This window comes from Megascapheus bottae, unplaced genomic scaffold (genome assembly GCF_031878675.1).
Source record: "Megascapheus bottae isolate mThoBot1 unplaced genomic scaffold, mThoBot2.hap1 HAP1_SCAFFOLD_176, whole genome shotgun sequence".
Classification (NCBI taxonomy): domain Eukaryota; kingdom Metazoa; phylum Chordata; class Mammalia; order Rodentia; family Geomyidae; genus Megascapheus; species Megascapheus bottae.
The window spans coordinates 134,846-159,409 of NW_028327646.1; the positions used below are offsets into that span (position 1 = coordinate 134,846).

Sequence of the window (24,564 nt, forward strand, 5' to 3'; positions counted from 1 at the left end):
CCTGGCTCCCGGCTGTTTTTGCTCTTTTGAAACAGGATCTCACTATGAGTGTAACCCTGGCTAGCTTAGGGCTAGTGATTTTCCTTCAAGAGGAGAAGCTGTTTCCTCTGTATCCTTACAGTTATCATTGCTATTTGGTATGCTGGGATGAAGAGAGTTCTTGGCATAGACTGCTCTTTTTCTGCAATAATAAACCAATCTAGGAACAGAGCCCCGTGATCCTCTGTACCCTGAGCTTTGGGAGAGTGTAAGGAGCTGTTTATTTAGATACAGGCATCTCCCAAGGTCCCCAGCTGGGGATCGGATCCCTGAGATTTCCAGAAGGAAGTGGGCAGATACCAGCAGCCTGCCTGGAAGATACCAGTAGCTGAGTGAAGGATGGGTGGGTGAGGAGGCATGCCTCAATCTTTTCACTCACTGTAGATCTCACTGTCCCGGGCTGATATGAGACAACAGCATAAAATTATTGCATGCATTTTGTAATACTGAACATGTAACTTTTCTGTACACACACACACACACACACACACACACACACACACACACAGATATGTGTGGCACCAACAGTACTGAGGCTTGAACTCAGGACTGGGCATTGTCCCTTAGCTTTTGAACTCAAGACTATAGCTCTACCACTCGAGCCACATCTCCAGTTCTGGCTTTTTTACTGATTAAATGGTGATGACTCACAGACTTTCCTGTGCGCCCCTAACCCCTCTCTGCTTTGATACTTAATCTTCTGATCTCAATCTCCTGAGTAGCTGGAATTCCATGTGTGAGCCTCCAGCACCAATGTTTACTTTGTTTGGATATACTATACCCAAAACTGTAATAGGAACAGCACTGTTCGCATCAAAACAGGCTAGGAGCTGGTGCCTCATATCTGTAATCCTAGTTATTCAGGAGTACTCAAGATCTGAGGATGGCGGTTGGAAGCCTGCCCTGGAAAGAACTTTCATTGAGACTCTTGTCTCTGATTGACCAAAATGAGGAGGGAGGAGAGAGGGGTAAAAAGGAGGAAGAAGAACAGACAAAAGAAACATAGAAAAAAAGCAAGTGCCATAAGATGAGCTAAGGCTTGAGTGGTAGAGCAGTACCCACCCCGGTGCTGGGCCCAAGGGGACCCATGTGGGGTTCTGTGCCTCCTGTGCTACACGGAAGGCTGTGGGCCTTGAGGGGCCCTGAGGAACTGGACTCGGCCTGATCCTGCCAGGTGCTGAAGGGAGCAGCATGGCAGAAAGTTGCTGCATCCTCCTGAAGTTCCCAAGTACATCCACTACCCAGAGAGCAGAGCAAGGCGGTTTCCAGTCTAGGAACCCAGGCCTCTTCTCCCACTGTCCCCTATGCAGAGTGGGTGTGCCTGAGAGCGTGGGGGCGGAGCCCAGAGGAAGGGAGTGGGGACAGCACAGCCCCAATGCCAGGGCCTCCAGCCAGTCTGCTAGGGTATAGGGGCGTCCTCACTGAGGACCGAGCATAGGACGGGTGAGCTAGATCCTGCCAATCACTGGATGCCATTGGGAAGAGAGGAGACAAGTTGAGCTGCTTCCTATAACTTACTCCCAAAGCTGCAGAACTCAATCTGCCAAACTCCAGTTTTATCTTTTTCTTTGGTGGTCTTCGGGCTTGAACTCAGAGCCAGGGCTCTGTCCTTGAGTTTGTTGTTTTGTTCAACGCTCTCACTTTACCACGTGAGCCACAGCAATACTTGCAGCATTTTCTGAATAGTTTGCTAGATATTAGTTTCATGGCCTTTCCTATCCTGGCTGGATTTGAACCACTGTCCTTAGATTAGTCTCCCGAGTAGCTCTGATTACAGGCATGGGCCACCATTGCCCATTTTTAGGGTCTGTTGTGTATGTGCACACACATGTACGTATGTAATCACTGAAAATTGTTCCTGGTCATGGATGATCATTATCTGGGTGGTCGTGACCCACGCCCTCATTTGCACTGTGTTCCCACAGGACCCTGTGGACATCTCTGATGTAACATTTAATGCCCACGTGCCTGGTTTCTCCTCCAGTGACAGGGACATCTCATCCCAAACATCTAGAATAGGATCAGAATGAAGATAAGTGAATACAAAATTAAAATCATAAGTGTATTCTGAGTGAATTAAACTCAAGTATTTAATGAGTAAGTAAAGTGCGTATGCATTTGATTAATATAGCCATACTATTCAAAGGACTTGTATGAAACTGAACCTGGTAAAATGAGGTAAGTAGGGTTGGGAGAGATGGGAAAGGAGACATTTATCAAGGTGCAATGTACTCATTAACTGATTTGGTTGAATAAAAACTTCTTTGCACAACTACTTAGAAATAATCACAGAAGAGGGAGCATCAGCTCCTCTCAATCTCACTCTCACTCATCTTGGGATTCCCCTGAGATGGAAAGGTGGTCAGATGTTAGAACTCTCACAGTGACAAGGGGCATGACACTTGCTTGTTGTCTACTTCCTGACCTTCCCTGCATGATGCCTTGAGGCCTTCTCCCTTCTGGCCCCACTCTCGTTCTCCCTCACCTGGACTGTAGTCCTCTTACCCTGACCAAGCCTTTCTTCATGCCATCCTTCCATATCCCTGGGATATTAGTTTTCCAACTCTGCCATTAAATGCTACCACAAGGAAATCCAAACAGCAGAAATGTATTTCCTCAGACTTCTAGAAGCTATATGGGAAGCTGAGGTTGAGAGTATTGTAATTCTTAGTTAGCACAGGCACAGCTAACAGAGGAAGTGGAAAATAGGATCACTGTGGAGCCACACTAGAGGCAAAAATCAAAATACCTCAAAATATCCACGTGGAAAAAGAGCTTCCTGTATGACTTATCAGTTGAACTGGTAAAAGAAAACTTGAGGCCCTGAGTTCAAACTCCATTGATCATTTCCCCTCCCCACCCCATACACATAGATGAGAACTTGGCTGAGTGTTTCAATGGAGGGTTGTTGGAAAATCTGTGTGCCCATCCATCTATCTATCCAGTGATCTACTGATTGGTCTATCTCCCTGTTTTGGATGTGGACGTATTTCAGATTAATGAGATTTGCTATGTGCCAGTAGCTCACACCTGTAAACCTAGTATTCAGGAGGCTGGGATGTGGGGATTCAGTTTGAAGCCATGTCAGTCAGAAAACTCTAATACTCTTACCCTTAGTTAAGCAGCAAAATTCCAGCGGTGGCACGATGGATCATACAAGCACACTGCTGATTAGAATAATGAGACATGGGAAAGGGAGGGAGAAATGCTAGTACTGAAATTAGTATGCACCTAATTCCATAGGGCATTTCCTTTTTGTTTGTTTTTGGGTTTTCAGAGATCAAGTTTTTGGTCTGAGTGGGAGATGTAATCAGACTCTATATAGTAGCCATCTTTACCACACAGCTGTGTCCTCCTCCCAAAGCACTGTTTCTTGTCATCAAATACCTTTGTAAAATATCTCTTTGCATTTGAACAATTTGATTTGGGGTGCTGAACAAAGAAGCTTACATTGGATTGGGAAAGACATATCCATTTCTTTCCAAACACGTTCCAGCCTTCACTGGTTCTCTTCCAAGTTTGAAAATGAAACTCATCTGTCATTCTAAAACTGATTTAATTCCTGGCTTAAACAGTCATGGAAAACAGATGTGTGAAGAGAGGACTTCTTATAAGCAGGCTCTTCTGAAAGCAAAAACTGAGAGGCAAAGGCGTGGAATTTGACATAGTCCACATCCTGCATAGATTGTTTTCCTAGAAAGCACTTCAGGCTGCATGTGCACCTGGCTGCAGCGACTTGACCATCATTTAACCTTGTATTTCTACTACTTAACTTCCAAAGAGAAGAGGAATTGTCAGGGTTTTTAGTCCTCGGTCCCTCCTGACCCGCAGGAGGGATAGGGAGAACACGTCCTGACCAGGACGAGCCGAGAAAGGAGTGGGCCGACTGACTGCCCGCACCCAGCCCTCCCTCACCGGCACACGTCAGGGAGACCCGTCAAGGCAGGAACTCGTTTAATGAGGAAGTACATTCAGCTAATATAGGTTACAGGGGCCTATCAACACAAAGGTGGGCAGCGTGGAGGAGGTGCACATGTTTACTCTCACTCTAGGTCTCAGGAGAGAGTGATTCACAATACCGACGGTATAGCTCAAAGTTAGGCATGGTGTTCATACATGACAGCTCATTTCTTTGGGTGGTTATCTGACTCAGTGATGCAGATTCATGGGTCAGCCTGACCCTGCACTCTGCTCCCAACAAGGAACAATTATCTTTTGACCTGTATCTTGTTGCCTATTTAGTTTCAGAACTGAAAACAAGGACATACTGATACCGACAGCCTGTCATGTGTATTCTTTATTGTTACACTACTCTAAATTATTTAACACTCAGATGACAAGTACATGGACTCTGCAGATCTTTACATCAGCACATACATGAACAACATCACTCATTTAGATGGTACCTGTGAAGAAATTAACCAATACACAGAAATTTAGTATGAGTAGTGTAGAAACGTCATTCTATCTACAGGGCTGAGTATTGAAACCATGGCACGTGCATGCTAGGCACACAGATCTGCTATTTGACCCACACCTCTACCTCTGCTATCTGTGCCAGGCCTCTCTGCAGTACTGAGGTTTAACTTTAGAAGCTTGTGCTAGAGGAAGCCTGAAAAAGCTTTTGGCAATGCTGCTTCATCATGTGAATGTCTATCGTGCCCTCAACATGGCCAGGAGTGGACTGGTGACCCACTGGCTCAACTGGATGATAATATTACCGGGAGGATGCACACACACATACACAGTCCTGGGACCTGAAATCAGGGCCTGGGCTTTCTCAAGGCCAGAGCTCTATCACTTGAGCCATAGCACCATTCCCAGCTTTTTCTATGTATGTGGTACCAAGGAATCAAACCCAGGTCCCTTGTGCATGGTAGGCAAGCACTCTACCACTAGACCAAACTCCTGTCTCAACTCCCTAAATTTTGACTGAGGATGTAATTTCATTAGAAAACCATCACTGCTCATTTAGCAGTTATAATCATGCCTGATGCCAAGATTTTAACACTTTACCCTCAGTAAATGATGTCTATACACAATTAATTCAGTCAGAAACCTTGGATTCAGATTGATAAAAAAAAGTTTCCATGCTAGAAGTGGTGGCTCACACCTTTAATCCTAGCTACTCAGGAGCGCCTAGGCCCCAGAGTTCAAGCCCTGCAATCGATGTGACTGACCAAAAAAAAAAGTTATCATTAAGTGTATAGAAAGGCAGTCAAGTAGCTGGGCACTAGTGGCTCATGAGTGTAACCCTAGCTACTCAGAAGGCTGAGATCTAAGGATTGAGGTTCAAAGCCAGCCAAGGCATGAAAGTCCATGAGATTTTTTTCTTCTAATTAACCACCAGAAAACCAGAAGTGGCACTGTGGCTCAATGTTTTAGAGCACTAACCTTGAGCTGAAGAGCTCAGGACAGCGCCCAGGCCCAGAGTTCAAGCCCTATGACTACCACCACCAAAAGACAGACCGCTCAGAGTTCAGGCCCCATGACCAACCAAAAACAAAAAGTCTTGGCCAGGAGCATAGCCTACCTAGTGGTAGAATGCTCACCTAGCATGGATGAAGCCCTGGGTTCTATTCGTTATTACCACATACATAGAAAAGGCCAGAAGTGGAGCTGTGGCTTAAGTGGTAGAGTGCTACCCTTGAGCAAAACGTGTCCCAGGACCGTGCCCCGGCCCTGAGTTTAAGGCCTAGGACCGCCCCTACCCCGCCTCACCCCCCCCCCCAAAAAGGAAGGAAAGAATATCATGTGCAAAATAAGGCAGAAATCCTGAGAGTAAGTCCACTGGCAATTGTCAACAACCCAGAAAATAGGAAAAAGGGGACTTCATGGATAGATTCTTTTCTACCACCCGAGCAAAAACCAAATTGTAGCAGGCACTTCAATATGAAACCTGTGTTCCCCAGTGCCGTGATGTAAGTTGGTAGTACAGAAGCTACTTTCTCTGATCCTTTGTAACTGCAATCCTAGAAAATGTGAACCCATTGGAATAGGGTCTCATACACAAGGGATCCTATCAGGGTTTTCTAAGAGTTCTCTTCACTGGTAACTAGAACAGCAAGAACTCCATGTCCACACTGGTGTCTTGGTCATTTACTCAACTTGCAAAAGGACAGAATGGCACAGACAAAAGCTGCACTGCTGTGACATTCAAAATAGTTCCCATAAACTTGTTGCCTTGTCTCTGTACATCTTTTATATACATCCCTATCTATATTTGGATATCTGACCTTTTTAAGCAAACCTCTCCCATCATCCCTGTGTTCTGGTTCTCTTGAGAACACGGAAGGATTAAATGATTCATAGAAAAATACCATGTGAATTCATACACTTACTTTTTCATCCAAATTAGCTATAATTCACTAACAACTTTATATACTGTACATGCATGGGAATATTTCCTGCTTTTTCCATGAAATGAGGCCTCTTACTAAATTAAATGATGACCTCTGCTAAACAAAGTTTTTTATGCATGATCAACCAAGAGTTCTTTCCTTATGAACCTATATAATGTTTACTGTGCTTTTGCTGCTTTCCTTATTTTCCATTTCATTAGCTATGTAGGAACTCAAGCTGACATACCACGTGTATTTCTGCTTCCAGGACTCCTCTGCTCCCTCCTTGCTGGTGCTACTCTTGGCTGCCTCTGATTTTTTTTCCCCCAGACCTGGGGCTTGAATGCAGGGCCCATGCACTGTCCCTGAGCTTCTTTTGCTCAAGGCTAGCCCTCTACCACTTGAGGCACAATGTCACCTCTGCTTCTGTTTATTTGGTGCTGAGGACTCCAACCTAGGGCTTTCATGCATGCCAGGCAAGCATTCTACCACTAAGCCACATTCCCAGCCCCTGCCTCTCTGATTGATAAAAGGATCTGCAGTACTCCCATCCAGTGTGATGGTGGGTCTTTCAAAGTAACTTGAGTTGTGTGGTGCAAAGAACGGATTCAGACTCCATTCAGCTATGTTGTACATAAAATCTGTTTCCATTCCCTCCAATAAGTGTTTATTGCATATAAATCCTGGGACCATCTTCATTTAGTCTTGTAGTTCCTAGGACTTGACTTCCAAAGAGAACAGGAGCAATTATCTTTTGACCTGATCTGTTGTTGCCTATTTACTTTCAAAACTGAAGACAAGGATGTACTGATACCCATAGCCTGTCCTGTATACTGTATGGTTACAATACTCTCAATTGTTCCACACTAAAATGAGCAGCATATGGACTCACCAGGTGTTTGGTTCCAGACAAGATCAGAAGTCATCGTCCCTTTGGGTGCTGGTGTCTTCACTATGAAGAAATTAAACACATACACAAAAATTCAGTCTGCAGCTAGGTAAGTGCTGGTGTCTCACATATGTAATCCTAGCCACTAGGAGGCTGAGGTCTGAACATTGTGGTTCAAAGCCAGCCTGGGCACAAAAAGTCTGTAAGACTCTTATTCCAATTAACAGACAGAAAACCAGAAGTGGCACTATGGCTCAAGTGGTAGAGCCCTAGCGTTGAGCTGAAGAGCTTAGGGACAATGCCCAGGCCCAGAATTCAAGCCCCACGACCACCCCCCCTCCAAAGAAAAGTCTGTACAGTGTAGAAGAAAATCATATTTTTTATCTGCAGTGCTGAGTATTGAAACCATGATTGTCTGCATGCTAGGCACACGATCTACTATTTCAGCTATACCTCCACCTCTTCTATCCCTGCCAGGCCTTTCTTCAATACTGAGGTTTGATTTCAGAAACCTGTGCTAGATGAAGCTGCATAGGAATGAGTCTAGCTTTTGGCAATGCTGCCTCATCACTTGAACCCCTTGTGTGCCCTCAGCATGGCCAGGATTGGATTGATGAGCCGCTGGCTCAACTAGATAGTATTTACTGGGAGGGTTGAGGCCAGATGATAGTAATTGGAAGGCACTCACAGTAGGAATGGCTTTGAAAGGCCATTTCCAATTCACCCGCCCAATACAGTTCAAGGGTTAAAGCATCAGCCAGCAGCCCAAGAGAAGAAGCACAATGCCATACTACTAGTGCATGGGCACACACATGTGTGCAAACACACAAGTTCACAGAAGTAGTTTTGGCTGTGAATTTAAGGACTTGACACTCAAGTTGCAGTCAAAAAATGCAAATCATATGAGACTGTAAAAAATGGTACTAAAGAGTACAATCAACAAGATGAGGGAAAAAAGGGAAGAAAATAACACAAACCTTCATGGTCCACTTATGTGAAGCACAGAGCTCACCAAACTCACAGGATGAGAAAGTTGAATAGTGAGTTGCAAGCTTACAGAAAAGGAGGAAGACAGGGTGGCTTCTGAGCATGGAGGTTCAGATTAAACAAAATGACCCAAAGTTGCCTCACAGCTTAGGCAATGCACCTAACACTACCCAGCTGTACAAAAACAGATATGCTGGCACATCGTATGCTGTGGTTTTTATCCTAATTTTTTAAAAAATCTTAATTCTGGGAGGTCTTCTTTTATGACTAGTTCTCACTCCTTGCTGCAAACCTGTATCATTCTCCAATTCCTAAAATGCAAGGGAACTTTTAACGTTCACAACTAAGAATTTGATTTTAAAAACAATTAAATTTGTTCCGTTTGGTATTGAAGATGCTTTGTAAATCATTCACCTAAGGCCAAACAGGTATGGCTGAAGGGCTTCAAGTCTCTCCAGTAAGAGGTGGTGGAAAACTTTAAGGTTAGTATAATGAACCGCATCAAAGGACATGGCCTTTCCTCTCTTGTTTGCTTTCAAGCAGCTCCTTCTTTACTCTCTTTCTTCCTAGAGCTGTATCAAATGTCTTTCTCACCTGTCTCTCATTGTTCCCTTTCTCCATTCTCTTCCTATACACTGGAATAGGCTATTATTCCTCTTTCAAAAAGCTGTGGAATAGAAAGACTATATTCTCTACAGGTAAGGAGACTATTGCTTTCTCCTGCTCCAATCTTGTGTGTCCAAGTGAATGAGCAAACTTTTCCACCTCACTAAAGTTAAAAGATGAAAGCCACCGTGGAGCTCCTCTAGGCAAACAGATGATTTCAGCAAAGGAAGTTCTGGGGCTTGAATTCAGGGACTGGGCACTGATCCTGAGCCTCCCTATGCTCAAGGCTGGCACTCTTAAAATTTTAGCCACAGCATTACTTCTGTTTCCTGCTGGTTACATTTCTACCCAGGCATGCCTCACACTGTGATCCTCAGATCTCAGCCTTCTGAGGAGCTGCAAATACAGGAGTAAGCAGCCAGTGCCTGGCTCAAATCTAGTCTTAACCAGCTGATCTAAGCAAAAGACCAACATTTAGAAATAAAAACTGGATTAATTTTTTTTCATCTTGGTGTTCTGTAATCATTAAAATCAGAACACAGGGTCTGGTCATTTTCTGTCTCTTGGACCTAATGCACGTTTCACATCATTTGTGCCAATAAGATAGTCATCGGCGTAACTGTGCTCTTGGTATGAAAAAACTCATTCTTCCGTATTTTTCTTGGTCCGCCACAGGGCTTGAACTCAAGAGAATGGATGCTGTCCATAAGCTTTTTTTTTTTCTCAAGACTAGCATTCTATGAGGTAACTGACAGCTTCATTTCTGGCAATTTTGGTGGTTAATTGGAAATAAGAATGTCATGAACTTTCGTGGCTTTGAGCCATGGAGGGGGGAGAGAGAAGAGAAACAGGAGAGAACAAGGAGGGGGGGAGGAAGAGAAAAAGTGGAGAAAGATAGAAGGAAAGGAAGGAAGGAAAGAAGGGAGGGAGGGACAAAGAAAGCAAGAGAAAGCAAGCAAGCCAGCCAGAAAGAGAGAGGGAGGGAGGGTGGGAGGGATGAAGACAGAGAGAGAGAGAGAGAAAGAGAGAGAGGAAGAAGAAGAAGAAGAAGAAGAAGAAGAAGAAGAAGAAGAAGAAGAAGAAGAAGAAGAAGGAGAAGAAGAGGAAGAGGAAGAGGAAGAAAAGAAAAAGAAGAAAAAGAAAGAAAGAGGAGGAGGGAAGGAAAGCAAGAAAACAATCACGGAAGCCATGAACAGCCCCGAAGGAACTGGAATCAGCCTGATCCTACCTTGCAGTGAGAGGAGAAGTGTCCTCCTAAAGCTACCAAGAGCATCCTTTAAGCTGCCAGCTTGGCGGTTACCAGTCTAGGAACCCAAGGCCTTGTCTCCCACTGTTCCCTGTGCAGAGTGGGCGTGCCCGAGAGCGTGGGGGCGGAGCCCAGAGGAAGGGGGCGGGGACAGCACAGCCCCAGTGCCAGGGCCTCTGGCTAGTCTGCTAAGGTCTAGGGGCTTCTTCACTGAGGGAACAGCATAGGATGGGTGAACTAGATCCTGCCAACCACTGGGTGTCATCGGGAAGAGAGGAGACAAGATGAGCTGCTTCCTGTAAACGAGCCCCTGAACTGTAGCGCTCCTCTCCTAAAGTACACTTTTGTTTTTGTGTGTTGGTCCTGAGGCTTGAGCTCAGGGCCAAGGCTCTGTCCTTGAGCTTGTTGTTTTGCTCAAGGGTCTCAACCACTTGAACCACAGCTCGACTTCCAGATTTTCTTAGTAGTTTGGTGGAGATACAAGTCTCATGGCCTTTCCTGCCCTGGCTGGATTTGAGCCGAGGTCCTCAGCATCTTGAGTAGCTAGCAGTACATATGTGAACCACTGGCCTCCATCTGGAAGTCTGATTGTGTGTGTGTGTGTGTGTGAGTGTGTGTGTGTGTGTGTGTGTGTGTGTGTAACCATCTAATATGTTATTCACTGATGATTATTTTCAGGGTGGTGGTGACCCATGCCCTCATTTGCACTGTGTTCCCACAGGACCCTGAGGACACCTCTGTTATAACATTTATTTTTTTTATTGTTGGAGTGATGTACAGAGGGCTTACAGTGACATTCATCAGGTAGTGGGTACATTGCTTCTTTTTGTGTGTGGGGGGGTCATGGGTTTTGAGCTCGGCCTGGGCACTGTCCCTGAGCTCTTCAGCTCAAGGCTACTTCCCTACCCTTGAGCCAAGCCCCACTTCACGTTTTCTAGAAGTGAATTGGAAACAAGAGTCTCAGGTCTTTTTGTGCCCGCACTGGCTTTGAACCTTGATCCTCAGATCTCAGCCTCCTGAGGAGCTAGAATTATAGGCGTGAGCCCCCGCTCCCCCTCTCCCCCCAGTGTACCTTGCTTCTTTTTTTTTCAATACTGTCTCCAATTTATCTTTTCCACAGTACAAATTTTTCACAAACCGTAAGTCCTTTGCAATTATTCAAAGTATGTAAACAAGGGTCTGAATCCCCACACTCCCCACCTCAGTTTCAGCTTGTGAATGTTTTAAGTGATTCAATCAAGCTTTAGCTCTTCCATTCACATAAGGAATCAAGAGGTTTCTCTCCTTAAATTATTTATATTTTTATCATACAGCCTGAAATGCAGTAAATCCCAGTGAAAGCCCTGGGGAAAACAAAACATGATCTTTACAGCAGGACTCGAACCTTTATATTAAATGCATTTTGAAGAAGCATCCCATAATAAAAGCATGGGTTGGGCCGGGAGTTTGGCCTAGTGGTTAAAGCGCTTGCCTAGCATGCATGAAGACCCGGGTTCGATTCCTCGGTACCACATACATAGAAAAAAAAAGCCGGAAGTGGTGCTCAGGCTTAAGTGGTAGAGCTCTAGCCTTGAGAAAGTCCAAGGACAGTGCTCAGGCCCTGAGCTCAAGTCCAGGACTGGCAAAAAAAAAAAGCATGGGTTTTCGTTTCCAGAAATCAAGTCAATTAGAAACCCTAGTTTCTACTTAAAAACCCATTTCGATCTAAAAGTGAAAACAGTCCCCTATCCACAGTCATTTTACAAACTATACAGTTTAACTTGCAGAGATTTTTTTTCCAGTTTGGAAAACAGTAGTGCAATTAGTTTTACTTCTTTTAAGTTATATAGTCCATCATGTAAATAGCTCTGTGGAAAGATAAGAAGATGCTCTGGTAAACAAGAAATTTTTGCAAGCCCATGCTGGCTTACTAGTCCATTAAAGCTTGTAAGTCCATAGTGGCTTTCAACAAAATATTGTATATACATCACCATCAAAAATGCAGAAATAAATAGGCAGGAAATGACTGTAAACTGTCTCATCTCTTAATGATTTTTCAGTAATTGGCTTGATGAATTGGCTCTGTAGTCACTTAAATAAGCAGACAGTAGACAGTTGCCTTGCAGGACATTCCACTATGGCATCCAGTTTCGAAAGCCCCAATGGAGTTAATTGCAGTCCTAAAATTAAAACAAAAATAGGGAGTAGAGGATGGATGGAAAAAAAGTGTACAGGTGCTACCGAAATGGAATCCCAACAAAACAGCCAGGTAGGTCACTTAGACTTCTTCTTAAAAAGGCTTTTGATTTTTGATGGCGTTTTGCTTTTCTCTCCATTATGACAAAGGTCATGGGGGATGCTGCTTATCCTGGTAACACTTGGGGCTTCCTGAACTGGTTTGCTTTCATTGCCAGTGGAGGAACATGATGTGTGACGAGGTTTAGGCACCGGGATGCCACTAGAGAGCTGGTTCATGCTACAGGACTTCTCCAAGATGCCATTGTACACTTTGCTTGCAGGACTGGAGATCATACTCTTCGTTTCTGTCAGACCTACACAATCAGGAGAGCCCCGGGAGAGATCTGCTGTCACGGGTGAATCTCCTCTGGAAGAATCCTCTAGGGAGAGCTCATCTCTGGATATCTTCCGAGGAGACACTGGTTGGTATATCTCGAGGCTTGGGGGAGGAGACTGCTTCCTTCCAATGGAAGAGTTGAAGGAGTCACATTCTGAAGCTGTGTCTGGCACTTCCCATTGCTTTTTGGCAGTGAAATAAATGGCCTCCTCCTCTTCTTCATTCCGATAGAGTGCAGGGCAACTTGACACTGAGAGGATGTCTGGATCCGGGGAAGGCAATGAGTGCTGGGGATGCTGAGGCAGGTGAGGATGACGAGGATTGGCTGGATGAGGAGCATGTGGAGGAAGCTGGGCTCGCTGGGACTGTGGTGAAGAGGGCACAATGCTAGGGCGAGAGGGACACAAGCTGCTGCTTCGGGCTAAAGATCCAGCAGGTTTAGCCACAGTCCCAGGAAATGGAGACACGATTGGGGGTGTGTCTTCATCTAAGTCATCAACCCCTCCAGCAATTGGGTAGGGTGGAATGGAAACTCGGGGCAGCACTACCCAGCTGTGATCTGAATAAAAGGAAGAGGTCAGGCTGGGGAGTCCCGAGTTATGGGCTATCTGAAAGCCACAGATCTTCTCAATCTGTTGCCAGCGAAAAAGTCGTTCTCGTAAACAAGTTGTCAACTCTGAGAGAGCTTTCTTTGCTTCCAGAATCTTGTGATCTACTTCATCTAGGGAGGAGCTATGAGCATCGTGCAGCGTCCCAAAGACGGTGCTTCTCTTCTTTTTAATTTTTTCTGCCTCATCCTTAGCGATAGCTAACTGCATTTCAGCATTCTGTCTTTTGATGTTGTAGTACTGTACTTCTACTTCATGGGTTAACTAAAGCCATTTTTGAAGAGCATCTGGAACAGACCAGCTGCTTCGCAGTTCAAATTCTTTTTCAGCCTTTTTTAGAGCCATGCGAACCTGCTCCAATTCCTGCTCTGCATACTCACATCTGCTCAGTTCACACTCAGCTCCTTCCCTGAGCTCTCTCAGCCGACAGGCCTCCTCCTTGGCATAATTGATTTCATCCATCATTTTGTGCTCTAGATTTTGCTTCTCTACAGCAACATTTCTGTTTTCTTCCTGTGCCTTTTCAAGCCTCTCTTGTAAGTCCGTAAGACTTTGTTCTGCAGTTTGTAGACTCTCTAAGTCTTTCATCATTTTTGCAACATGTTCTTTTGATGTCTTATTCTGTGTATAAGCAAACCAGCATCCTCCAACACCAATTAGAATAGAAACTGTGAGAATAAAATCCTTCATCCAGTTATGAGGTGGACGTGTCAGAGGTCCAAATAAAACCACATCCAGGGCCTTGAGCTGTAGTTTCTGTCTGTGACTCTGGTCGTTGATTTTCAACTGAAAAATCATAAATGAAAGCTCATGTACTGCGATCCTGGGAAGTGATGTTCCTTTGACATTATTGTTTCTAAAATTCTTCTCATATTGTGGGAGTTCCACAAATTCTATCAACCACTGAAGGGGCTCTTCAAGGGTCCAGTTATGAACTTCCGATGCTTTCCATCGCTTCCACAAATCCTCAACAGTAATAGGCTTGTCTTCTCTGTGCAGATGGCTATGCGTATTAGTCGCATCTTTATACTTCATATCTTCTCTGATAAATTCATGGCTTTCCTCTACTTCAATCCCACCATCTTTGTCATCATCCATTTGTTTATGGATCGTCTGAAGAGCTTCCAGACTAAATCTGTCTTCTTCTGTGAAGCATGGTGGACTCAGTGCCATGCAGGGATCTGTCAGCAGAGCCTGGCAATCGCCCGCCACTGGCGCTGGAGAAGCGAGGCCCCGGCGGAGCCACTCAACCATTGCCCGCGGAGGTGTCTGGGCACCAGGTCGCATCCGTCCATGGCTCCGGCCACCAGGAGCCCGAACACCAGCAGCGCAGCCCAGCGCCACCCTGGCAGCCAGCCCAAGGCCGGGGCCGGGGCGAGGGGACCGCGGGGCGGCGGCGCCCCGGCAGCCGGCCACTCGCTGGCCCTGCGAGGAGCCACCATGGCCAGCGACTCCGCGGGCCGCCCCGCCACCCCAGATGCTGCCTCCTGCCAGTCTGGTCCTTGGGACGCAGGCGGCCTCTGGAGCTCGGGTTGCGGCGGCGTTCATTGGCTCGGGTACAAAACAAAACAAAAAAAAGTGGGTGGGAGGCAGAAAGGCACCGCATCTCCAGGCCGTTTGCACGAACCCGCGCTGCTGCCCTGGCGACACCGGGATCCGCTGCTCTGGCTTGCCTCAGCTCCAGCCCAGCGCCGCTGCCGCCGCCGCCGCCGCCGCTGCTGCCACCGCCGCCTCTGCACATTGCCCCCCCCCACCCCCTCCAGCCCGTGCCTGTCGTGGTACCAAGCTTGGCCGGGGACGCCTCCGCCCCGCACACTCTTGCTAGCACACCTATCCCTGGCCCTGTACCTTGCTTCTTGAACATGGTTATCCCTTCCCAGGTTTTCCCTCCCTCAACTCCTCCCAATCCTCTTGTTTTTCATTTATCTTCCTCTCCTTTGTTGTAACATATAATGCCTACTTGCCTGGTTTCTCCTCCAGTGAGTGCCTCAGGGACAGAGACAGAAACATCCTATCCAAAGCATCTAGAAAGGGGTGAGAATGAGGCTTTGTAAACACAAAAATGAGTGAATTAAATTCATACGTATTTTGTGACTGAATTAAACTCAAGTATCTACTGAGTAAATAAAATTCATAAGCATTTGATTAATAGAGCCATACTATTTAATGCAATTGTATGACACTGGAACTTGATAAACTGAGGGGAGTTAAGTATGGTTGAGAGAGATGGGGAAGGAGAGAAGAGGTGACTTTTATCAAGGTGTGTTGTACTCATTAACTGATTGGTTGAATCAAAGCCTGTTTGTAAAACTACTTAGAAATAATCACAGAAGAGGGAGCATCAGCTCCTATCAATCTCACTCTCACTCATCTTGGGATTTCCCTGAGATGGAAAGGTAGTCAGATGTTAGGCCTCTCACAGTGACAAGGGGCATGATACTTGCTTGTTGCCTGCTCCCTGACCTTCCCTGCATGATGTCTTCTCCCTTCTGGCCCCACTGACTACCTGGAAGCCTGTGTTTCGTCTGTGCTGCAGATCCATGTGACACAGTCCCCTGGGGACATCCTGGTGTTCCTGACTGGACAGGAGGAAATTGAGGCTGCTTGCGAGATGCTCCAGGTTCACTGCCGCCGACTGGGCTCCAAAATCTGGGAGCTCCTGGTGCTGCCCATGTATGCCAACCTGCCTTCTAACATGCAGGCCTGAATCTTCCAGCCCACACCTCCTGGGGCCCGAAAGGTGGTTTGTGGCAACCAACATTGCAGAGACTTCACTCACCATCGAGGGCATCATTTATGTCGTGGATCCCGGGTTCTGTAAGCAGAAGAGCTACAATTCCCGCACAGGCATGGAGCCGCTCACTGTCACCCCCTGCAGCAAGGCCTCAGCCAATCAGCGTGCTGGGCGAGCAGGTCAAGTAGCTGCAGGCAAGTGCTTCAGCCTGTACACAGCCTGGGCCTATCACCATGAGCTGGAAGAGACCACATTGCCTGAGATCCAGAGGACCAACCTGGGCAATGTTGTGATGCTGCTTAAGAGCTTAGGGATCCATGACCTGGTGCACTTTGACTTCCTGGACCCTCCACCATATGAGACCCTGTTGCTGGCTTTGGAACAACTGTACGCTCTAGGAGCCCTCAAACACCTTGGAGAGCTCACCACGACTGGTCGAAAGATGGCAGAGCTGCCTGTGGACCCCATGCTATCTAAAATGATCTTGGCCTCTGAGAAGTACAGCTGTTCAGAGGAGATCCTGACAGTGGCTGCCATGCTTTCTGTCAACAACTCCATCTTCTACCGGCCTAAGGACAAGGCTGTCCACGCTGACAATGCCCGTGTCAACTTCTTCCTCCCTGGTGGAGACCACCTGGTTCTGCTAAACGTGTATACATAGTGGGCTGAGAGTGGCTACTCCTCCCAGTGGTGCTATGAGAACTTTGTACAGGTCAGATCCATGCCCCGAGCCCGGGATGTGGAGGAACAGCTGGAAGGGCTCTTGGAGCATGTGGAAGTTGGGCTGAGCTCCTGCCAGGGGGACTACATCCGGGTCCACAAGGCCATCACTTCTGGTTACTTTTACCACATAGCACGGCTGACACCTACTGGCTACTGAACAGTGAAGAAAAGGCATGAAGTGGTCATTCCTCCCAACTCCTCCCTCTTTAAAGAGCAGCCGCCCCGCTGGTTGCTTTACCATGAAGTTGTCTTGACCAGCAAGGCGTTCATGAGACAGGTGTTGGAGATTGACAGCAGTTGGCTTTTGGAAGTAGCTCCCCACTTCTACAAGGCCAAGGAGGTCGAAGATTCCCACACAAAGAAAATGCCCCCCAAAATAGGCAAGACACGTGAAGAACTGGGCTAGAGAAAAGGACAAATGGGAAGGAACACAAACAGATCTTGATTCCAGCACCTTTCCTTTCTGTGCAGTGTTTAATTCCTGTTAAATAAAATTATGTTTTAATAAAAAAAGTCATATTGCCTCACGTGATATGTCCATTTTTTTTCCTGCTCCCTTCAGTCAGGAATTCAGTTGGTTTGGGGATCATAGATGTGAATTTTGCTTTTCCATTTGAAAGTAGGATCAGTAAGGACTGAAAGGATTTGGAAAGAAATGGGTAGGTATTTCCAAGCCAAGAATAATGTCTGCTGTTCAGCCACAATCACCAAGAATGCTCAAATTGCTCCATGCAACAAGATATTATACAAAGGAATTTGATGACAGGAAGCAGTGCTTTGGGCTGAGGGCACAGCTGTGTGGTAAAGACTGCCTAGCACACAGAGGCCCTACCAAAAATTGAACTAAATATCAGAAAAGAAAAGAAATTGCATATTAATTTCAGCACTAGCAACCTTGTTAAGCACATTTGAGGCTGTTCATTCACTCATTGACCTATTGATCCATTCATACCACATAACCACCCATCCATCCATTCAGCTCTCCATCCTCCCATACAGCCAATCATTCATTATCCATTTCTCCATCCATCATCCATCTTTCTATCCATTCATTTGTTGAGGACATTTTGCAAATACATAAGAGAGAACGAAGGCTACCCTGGTAGATAGGGAAAGTGGTACAATCTGTATTAATTTACACAATAGCCACCAGCCACAGATAGCATGACAGAGTACAATTAGTTCCATTGAAATCAAATGAAAATTTCAGGGGGTGCTTAACTACAGAACTTACATTGGATTGGGGAAGACTTATCAATTTCTTTCCAAACCACAGTCCAGCCTTTACTGCTTCTCTTTCAAGTTGAAAAACAAAATTCACATCTGAAATTCTAAAACTGCTTTAATCCTTGACTCAGGCAATCATGGAAAAATGGACATGTTAGGTGAATAAAAAGGCCTTGAGCTCAAGTGCCAGCACCGCTACCCCTCCCCCCAAATATGTCATGAATAGAAATGTAGGTGAAGCCCTATGGTAAACAAGGACAAGGCCAGGACTTTGATTCCCAGTAAGAAACACACACACACACACACACACACACACACACACACACACACACTTCTCATAAATGATTCTTGGTTATCACTAACTCATGTTTGGCTAATGATATGCTGTAAAAATAACAGCTAGATTTCAGTGAATGCTTCCCCTAATATAGAAATTCTTTAATAAAACTGTCCTTGCCTTCATATGCTGCTTTAGAATGTGTAATAGTATGCTTACAGCTTATAACACCTCAGGCCTCCTGTGTTTTACATGTTAGGTACATTTCCTTAGCAGCTGTAGTTTGATGGTTTAAATAGATGTAAGACTTTTACATTTGGCAACTTACAGTAATGTCTTTATAAAGATAAGATCAAAATTTACTGGTAGGCTCCAGTTATTTTGTAAATGGCAAGTGAGAAACTTTATGCATATGGGCAGATAGTGTGAGTGATATTTTGGGTTAAGGTAGGAAGATGTCAAATTCGAATGTAAAGATCATGTCCAAAGTCCACAAGAATGAGCTGGACTGCTTCTCTGGGCATGACTCAGCTACCTCACAGGCCTCTTACTCTCTTTCTCACATAGTTCTTCCCGAAGGGAGACTCAGGTAAAGCAGCCAGATGGCTAGTGCAGGTTGGCAGCAGACTAAGAGAAACTGAAAAGAAGACTTTGAATTTCAGTAATTGTATCTCTCCCCTCTCCTTCTCCTTCTCTCTCCCCCCCTTTCCCTCTCTCTCACCGTCTTCTTCTCTCTCCTCCTGATTCTTTCCCTCCTCCTACACTTTCCTTAATGTGGCACCAATTGAGGACCTAAGGCACTTGTTTGTCTTTTTTCACTCAACATTAGTTCACTACTAATTGAGTTACATTTTCACCCCTAGCTTTTCTTCTGGCTAATTGGAGATGTGAGTCTCATGGACTTTTCTGCTGGGGTAGGCTTTGAACCACTATCCTCAGCCTCCAGAGTAGCAAGGATTATAGTTGTGAGTCACTGGAATCAACAACTGTTGTGTTTTCACATTGAGAGTTAATTGTAGTCCTAGTTTGTACAAAAAGATTGTAAAATATTACTGATAAATTATTAACCCCAAGAAAGCAGCTACTCTCATTTATTTGAAATAGAAAAATCAAATTGCCTGACACTGGTGGCTCATGTTTGTGATCCTAGCTACTCAGGAGACCGAGATCTGAAGATCGAGGTTCAAAGCCAGTCTATGCATGAAATTCCATGAGACTCTTATTTCCAATTAACCACTAGTGTACTAGTCTTGAGCAAAAACTTCAGGGACAATGCAAGGCCCTGAGTTTAAGTCTCAGTCCTGGCATACATGCCCAAGAATTATGACAATGTAAATATCTGACAGGAAATCACTACTTTTAGTTAGATTTGTTAGACAGAATAGGTGAGAGGTTTTCAGTGCCTGATAAATTTTTTTATTAGGTAACTCATGCTTTTGCAATGGTAGATGTTGGAAATCAAGTTTCCATTCGTGAAACAAATACCTGAGAGTGAACTTCTAAAGAGGAGAGGCTTTGCAGGACATTGATGGCTCACACCTGTAATTCTAGCTGCCCAGAAAGCTGAGATCTGAGGATCACAGTGCAAATTGAGCTTGGTTTGAAAAGGGTATGAAACTCTTATCTTCAGATAACAACAAGATGGAAAGAACCAAAAAGAACAGAAATCCTGGCCAAGTTTGAGAGATCAGTGCTGCAGCTTCAAGAGCTATTTCCTGGCAACCAGCTGGTTTTCACCCATCTTCTTCCAGATGGTTTACCAGAGTTCGGCTGGCTCTTGCTCCACTGACCTTCCCTCAGAGCTCAGTGAGGATGCCCCTACCAGCTGGGCTGGCAGCCTGCAGGTGGACTGCAGTCCATCCAAGCCCTGCCCCACGGCCCCACCCACCCGCGCTTAGACACGCCCCTCCTGCCCTGAGGACCATGGGAGCTGCTTGCCTGGAATCCCTGTGGAAAGCACAGTTGGAGGCCAAGGGACAGGGGCTCTTGGTAGACCTACTAAAGGAGCATTTCGAGTTTGTCGTACATTGACTTTACCTTAAAATATGTACTTTATTTATAATTTAAACGTTTATTTATATATAGTTTACTTATAACTAATAATTTGTTCATTCATTTTGTGGGTAGTGGGTCCTGAACTGGGTTAGGGAAAGGTCTGGGTTTTCTTGCTCACGGTTAGTGCTATACCATTTGAGCCACACTACTTATGGCTTTCTGGTGGTTTATTGAAGTCTTATGGACTTTCCTGACTGGGTTGGCTTCAAACCATTATCCTGAAGTCTCAGTCTGCAGAGGAGCTAGGGTTACAGATATGAGCCACTAACAACCGGCTTAAAATATTCTTAATAAATAATTTTGCCATTTTCCATATCCCATCGTTTCAGTCAAGTGAAAACTTTAAAAAAAGGTTGTTACGATTTTACCCAGAGGATTGATTTGACAATTGTAAATTAAATTGATGAAGAGGTCACCATTGAAATTTATACATCACTTTTTCTATCATAAAAGATTAAAATTTCTGGGTAAAATGGAAAATTATGTTTTCAAGATAGTCAAGACTGTTTTTGTTACAGTTTTAGGTACAGAATATGAACATTTGAAACTAGGCTGTGTACTTGGGCACCTCATTCCTGTAATTCTACCTATTCAGTAGACTAAGAGCTGAGGATGGTGATTTGAAGCCAGGCCAAGCAGGAACGTCCATAGTTAACCAGTAAAAAGTGAAAAGTGGGGCAGTCGCTGCTTGGGGACGCGGTGGCGCGGGGGCTGCGTTCTGCGCTCAGGGTTCGCTGTCACCGCCCGTCCCTCTCCGGAGCCCGGGCCCGATGGGACGCGCGTCCGTGCGTGTGGCGCGTGACCAAGACCAAAGATGGCCATGAAGTGAGGTCGTGCAAAGTGGCCGATAAAACGGGCAGCATCACCATCTCCGTGTGGGCTGAGGTCGGCAGTCTCATCCAGACCGGGGATATCATACGGTTGACCCGAGGATATGCATCTATGTGGAAAGGATGTCTGACACTTTATACTGGAAGAGGTGGTGAACTTCAAAAAATTGGGGAATTTTGTATGGTTTATTCAGAAGTGCCAAATTTCAGTGAACCCAACCCAGATTATCGAGGACAGCAGAACCAAGGGGTAAATAATGAGCTGAAAAATAGTAATACCAGTACAGGTACATTTGGACCAGTGGGAAATGGTGTTCAAACTGGCCCCAAATCAAGGGGATGCCAAATTTCATATTCTGGTAGAAGCAATGGCTGGGGACTGACCTATCCACAGCTATCAGGAGCAACTAATAATCACACAGTCATGACCACAATGAGTAATGGCAGGGATCCTCGGAGGGCCTTTAAAAGACGACCTGTGCCAAATAGTCACATGTAGTTTTTGAACTACATGACCTACTTGAACACATATTGCACTTTTATTTATTGTTAACTGTGAAACGTATGTCCTTTATTAGTTTTCTTTTACATTTTTGGTTTGTTAAGACAAGTGGTTGATTTTTATAGCAAAACTGTTAAGCTACTCAAGTATCCTATTGAAGAGTAAGAGCTCTCTGAGAATTAGGGGCATTTACTTAGAGCAAAACTATTAGATATCCTCTTTTAAAAATCTGTACCCATTTTAAGGGTGAGTTACTTGAGATATTAAGCTTTATAGCCTCTGTGAGTCTATCTTCTGTATATGTTTTTGTAATATTTGGCATAAAGTTTAATGGGATATATTGTTTTAAATCCAGCTGTTTACCAGCTAAAGCAACAACCACCAAAAATGAGAAATTTGATCAATGCTAACAGCCATTTTGACTCTAGGAATAACTGACTATATTGACTGCTATTAAGATTTTCCCTAGCACTGAATCATCTAGAATTCTTGAGTTGCCCCCCTCAATTTATCGTAATTATGGAATAAAAGTAATTATTTTGTAAGAAAGTACATTTTCTGTGCTTTCTGTAATGTGGTACTTTTAACATTTGTTTTTAAAACTACTTATTATGTTGGGGGAAAATTTAAAACTAAGGCCTTAAGTATTTAGTTTTGAAACTACCATGTAAAATATTAAAATGTAGTTTGGAGGAGTTGTAAAATCACAAACACTGATTATTAAAAAAAGTGTAAGTAGATATAATGAAGGTGATTTAAATTGAATCCATGTAGCAATTAGCAGTCTTAAGTTGCCCTGGTAGTTAACAGCCTTCAGTGAAAGTGCTAGGTATTTCCCTTTATTTCAGTTGTGTGTATGTGTCCTAATTTTGGAATAGATTGACATTATAAGCAAAAGTTACATGACTCTCAAGAGTGGGTTGCAGCTTTATTAAAAATTTTAACGTGTACTTTATTTATATGTTACAAATGAGACCCACTTTTACTTTTTATTATATGGGTGGATAGCTAGTAACTTTTTTCCTTTGTTAAAGTTTCGCCTCCTCTTTTGAATAAAACTTGTATTAATATTAAAAGATCTTTCTAATTTTTACTCTTTTCTATGACAACAGTGGAGAGCCTATACATCTTCCTGACATTATAACATTAACCTGGAGACTTCTTAGTTTTATATTTGTTGTCTTCCCCCTCCCACTTTTGTTGCTTTTTCCTTCCTACTTCAAATCATACAATAAAGTCATAGCATTTTAAAATTTAAAAAAAAGTGAAAAGTGGAGGAGAGTGGCTCAAATGGTAGAGCACAAACCTTGAGATAAAAGCTACAAGGCAGCACTTAGGGCCTGAGATTGTGTCTATACCAGCACCTTCCCCACCAAAAGACCACCATAAAACATAAGTTGTGTGACATCTAATTACTATACAGGTTACAAACTCATATTTCTGCCTCCAGAGTAGCTGAGAATAAAAGCATGTGCAGCACATCCAACTTCTCCTTCTTGCTTTCTTTGCTTCCCTCCTTCCCTCCCTCCTTCTTTCCTTCCCTCCCTCCCTCCTTCTTTCCTTCCCTCCCTCCCTCCGTCCTTTCTTTCCTTCCTTCTTTCCTTCCTTTCTGTTTTTTTTCTGTTTGTGAGACAAGGTCTGAGACACAGATAGCCTAGCTAGACTTGAATTCTAGATCCTTCTGTCTCAGCTCTCTGGGAGTTGTTAAGACAGAGAAGCTTCACCATACCTGACCTGTTCTTATTGTTACCTACTGTAGTTTAGATTTTGCCTTTTGTAGGACCTTCTATAAATATAACTCTGCATATTGCATGGTTTCATATAAAACTTCCAAGATACTTATAAATTATTAATAAACCCTCTGCATTCTTTTTATATTTTGAAATAGTACTCTATTACATAAACATTCCCCATTTTGTTTATCCATTATCACATTTTATTCATCCATTTATTCCCATATTTATTTATCCATGGACATTGGATTTATTTGTAATTTTGGGTTTGTGATGAATGTAACTGTTATGGATATTCTTTTTCTTTTCCTGTTTTCTCTTTTGGTTTTTTTATACACAGTGGAGTTTGAACTCAGAGGCTTGTGCTTGCCAGGCAAGGTTTGGAATTGATTAATTTTTTGTGGGGGGGAGGTAATCATGGGGCTTGAACTCGGCCCAGGCACCATCCCTGAGCTCTTTAGCTCAAGGCTACTGCCTTAAGCCAAGCCTCACTTCCCATTTTCTAGATGTTAATTGGAGAAGCATCTCAAGTCCTTTTGTGCTGGGGCTGATTGTGAACCTTGATCTTCAGATCTCAGCATCCTGAGTAGCTAGGATTATAGGCATGATCCACTGTGCTTGGCTTGGGATTGATTAATTTTTTAACTGATTGAGCCATACCCCTAGTTAGGTTTTCTCTTGTGATTGTCTGAATAGGGCCTTCCTTTATCCCAGGCCATCCTGAACCTCTATCCCCCCATTTATGCTTCTAACTGAACTGGGATGACAGCATGAATCACCACGTCCAGCTTTTTATTGTTGAGATGAGGATCGCAGTGCAAATTGAGCTTGGTTTGAAAAGGGTAGGAAACTCTTATCTTCAGTTAACAAGAAGATGGAAAGAACCAAAAAGAACAATTTAGAAGACATGAATAAAGATGAATATGAAGAAAAAGAAAAACTAAAATCATAAAAATTGTCACCATCCAAAAACATTAACCACTAACTTACATCCTTCAATAACCAGATGGTTTGCTGATATATTTGAATGTTAATATGTTCAGATGATTGCTTCCTAAATACAAGTACTGCTGGGGCCAGCCAGCAGTGAACCAGGGTTCACAAATTGGGATTCCTGAAATAGGGGGCAGGGACTAGGAAAAAATAGAAGAGAGACAAACAGATGGGGTTTAGGAGGGCTACAGCCAAAATCAGGAGCCACAGCTTAAGAAGA

The 24,564-nt window shown here is 44.3% G+C and overlaps 1 protein-coding gene, 1 long non-coding RNA gene and 3 pseudogenes across 2 annotated transcripts in view; 3 read left to right on the forward strand and 2 right to left on the reverse strand.

Annotated features, from left to right (window-relative positions):
* Nucleotides 1-2,069, forward strand: part of LOC150039544 (uncharacterized) — a 78,367-nt gene extending 76,298 nt beyond the window's left edge. The window contains exons 12-13 of the mRNA XM_090327760.1: nucleotides 1,214-1,443; nucleotides 1,965-2,069. Of these exons, the coding sequence (XP_090183886.1) occupies nucleotides 1,214-1,443; nucleotides 1,965-2,069 (335 nt within the window). The remainder of the gene's footprint in view (nucleotides 1-1,213; nucleotides 1,444-1,964) is intronic.
* Nucleotides 2,070-4,400: 2,331 nt separating this feature from the next.
* On the reverse strand, nucleotides 4,401-10,326 carry LOC150039548 (uncharacterized). Its single transcript, XR_016534329.1, has 3 exons — nucleotides 10,091-10,326; nucleotides 7,273-7,332; nucleotides 4,401-4,445 (listed from the first exon to the last, which is right to left on the reverse strand). It is a non-coding gene; the product is annotated as an uncharacterized LOC150039548 (long non-coding RNA).
* Nucleotides 10,327-11,900: 1,574 nt separating this feature from the next.
* LOC150039549 (stromal interaction molecule 2 pseudogene) lies at nucleotides 11,901-14,818 on the reverse strand (annotated as a pseudogene).
* Nucleotides 14,819-15,755: 937 nt separating this feature from the next.
* On the forward strand, nucleotides 15,756-17,173 carry LOC150039550 (pre-mRNA-splicing factor ATP-dependent RNA helicase DHX16 pseudogene; annotated as a pseudogene).
* A 1,513-nt stretch (nucleotides 17,174-18,686) lies between these two features.
* On the forward strand, nucleotides 18,687-22,035 carry LOC150039551 (SOSS complex subunit B2 pseudogene; annotated as a pseudogene).
* The last annotated feature ends 2,529 nt before the right edge of the window (nucleotides 22,036-24,564 follow it).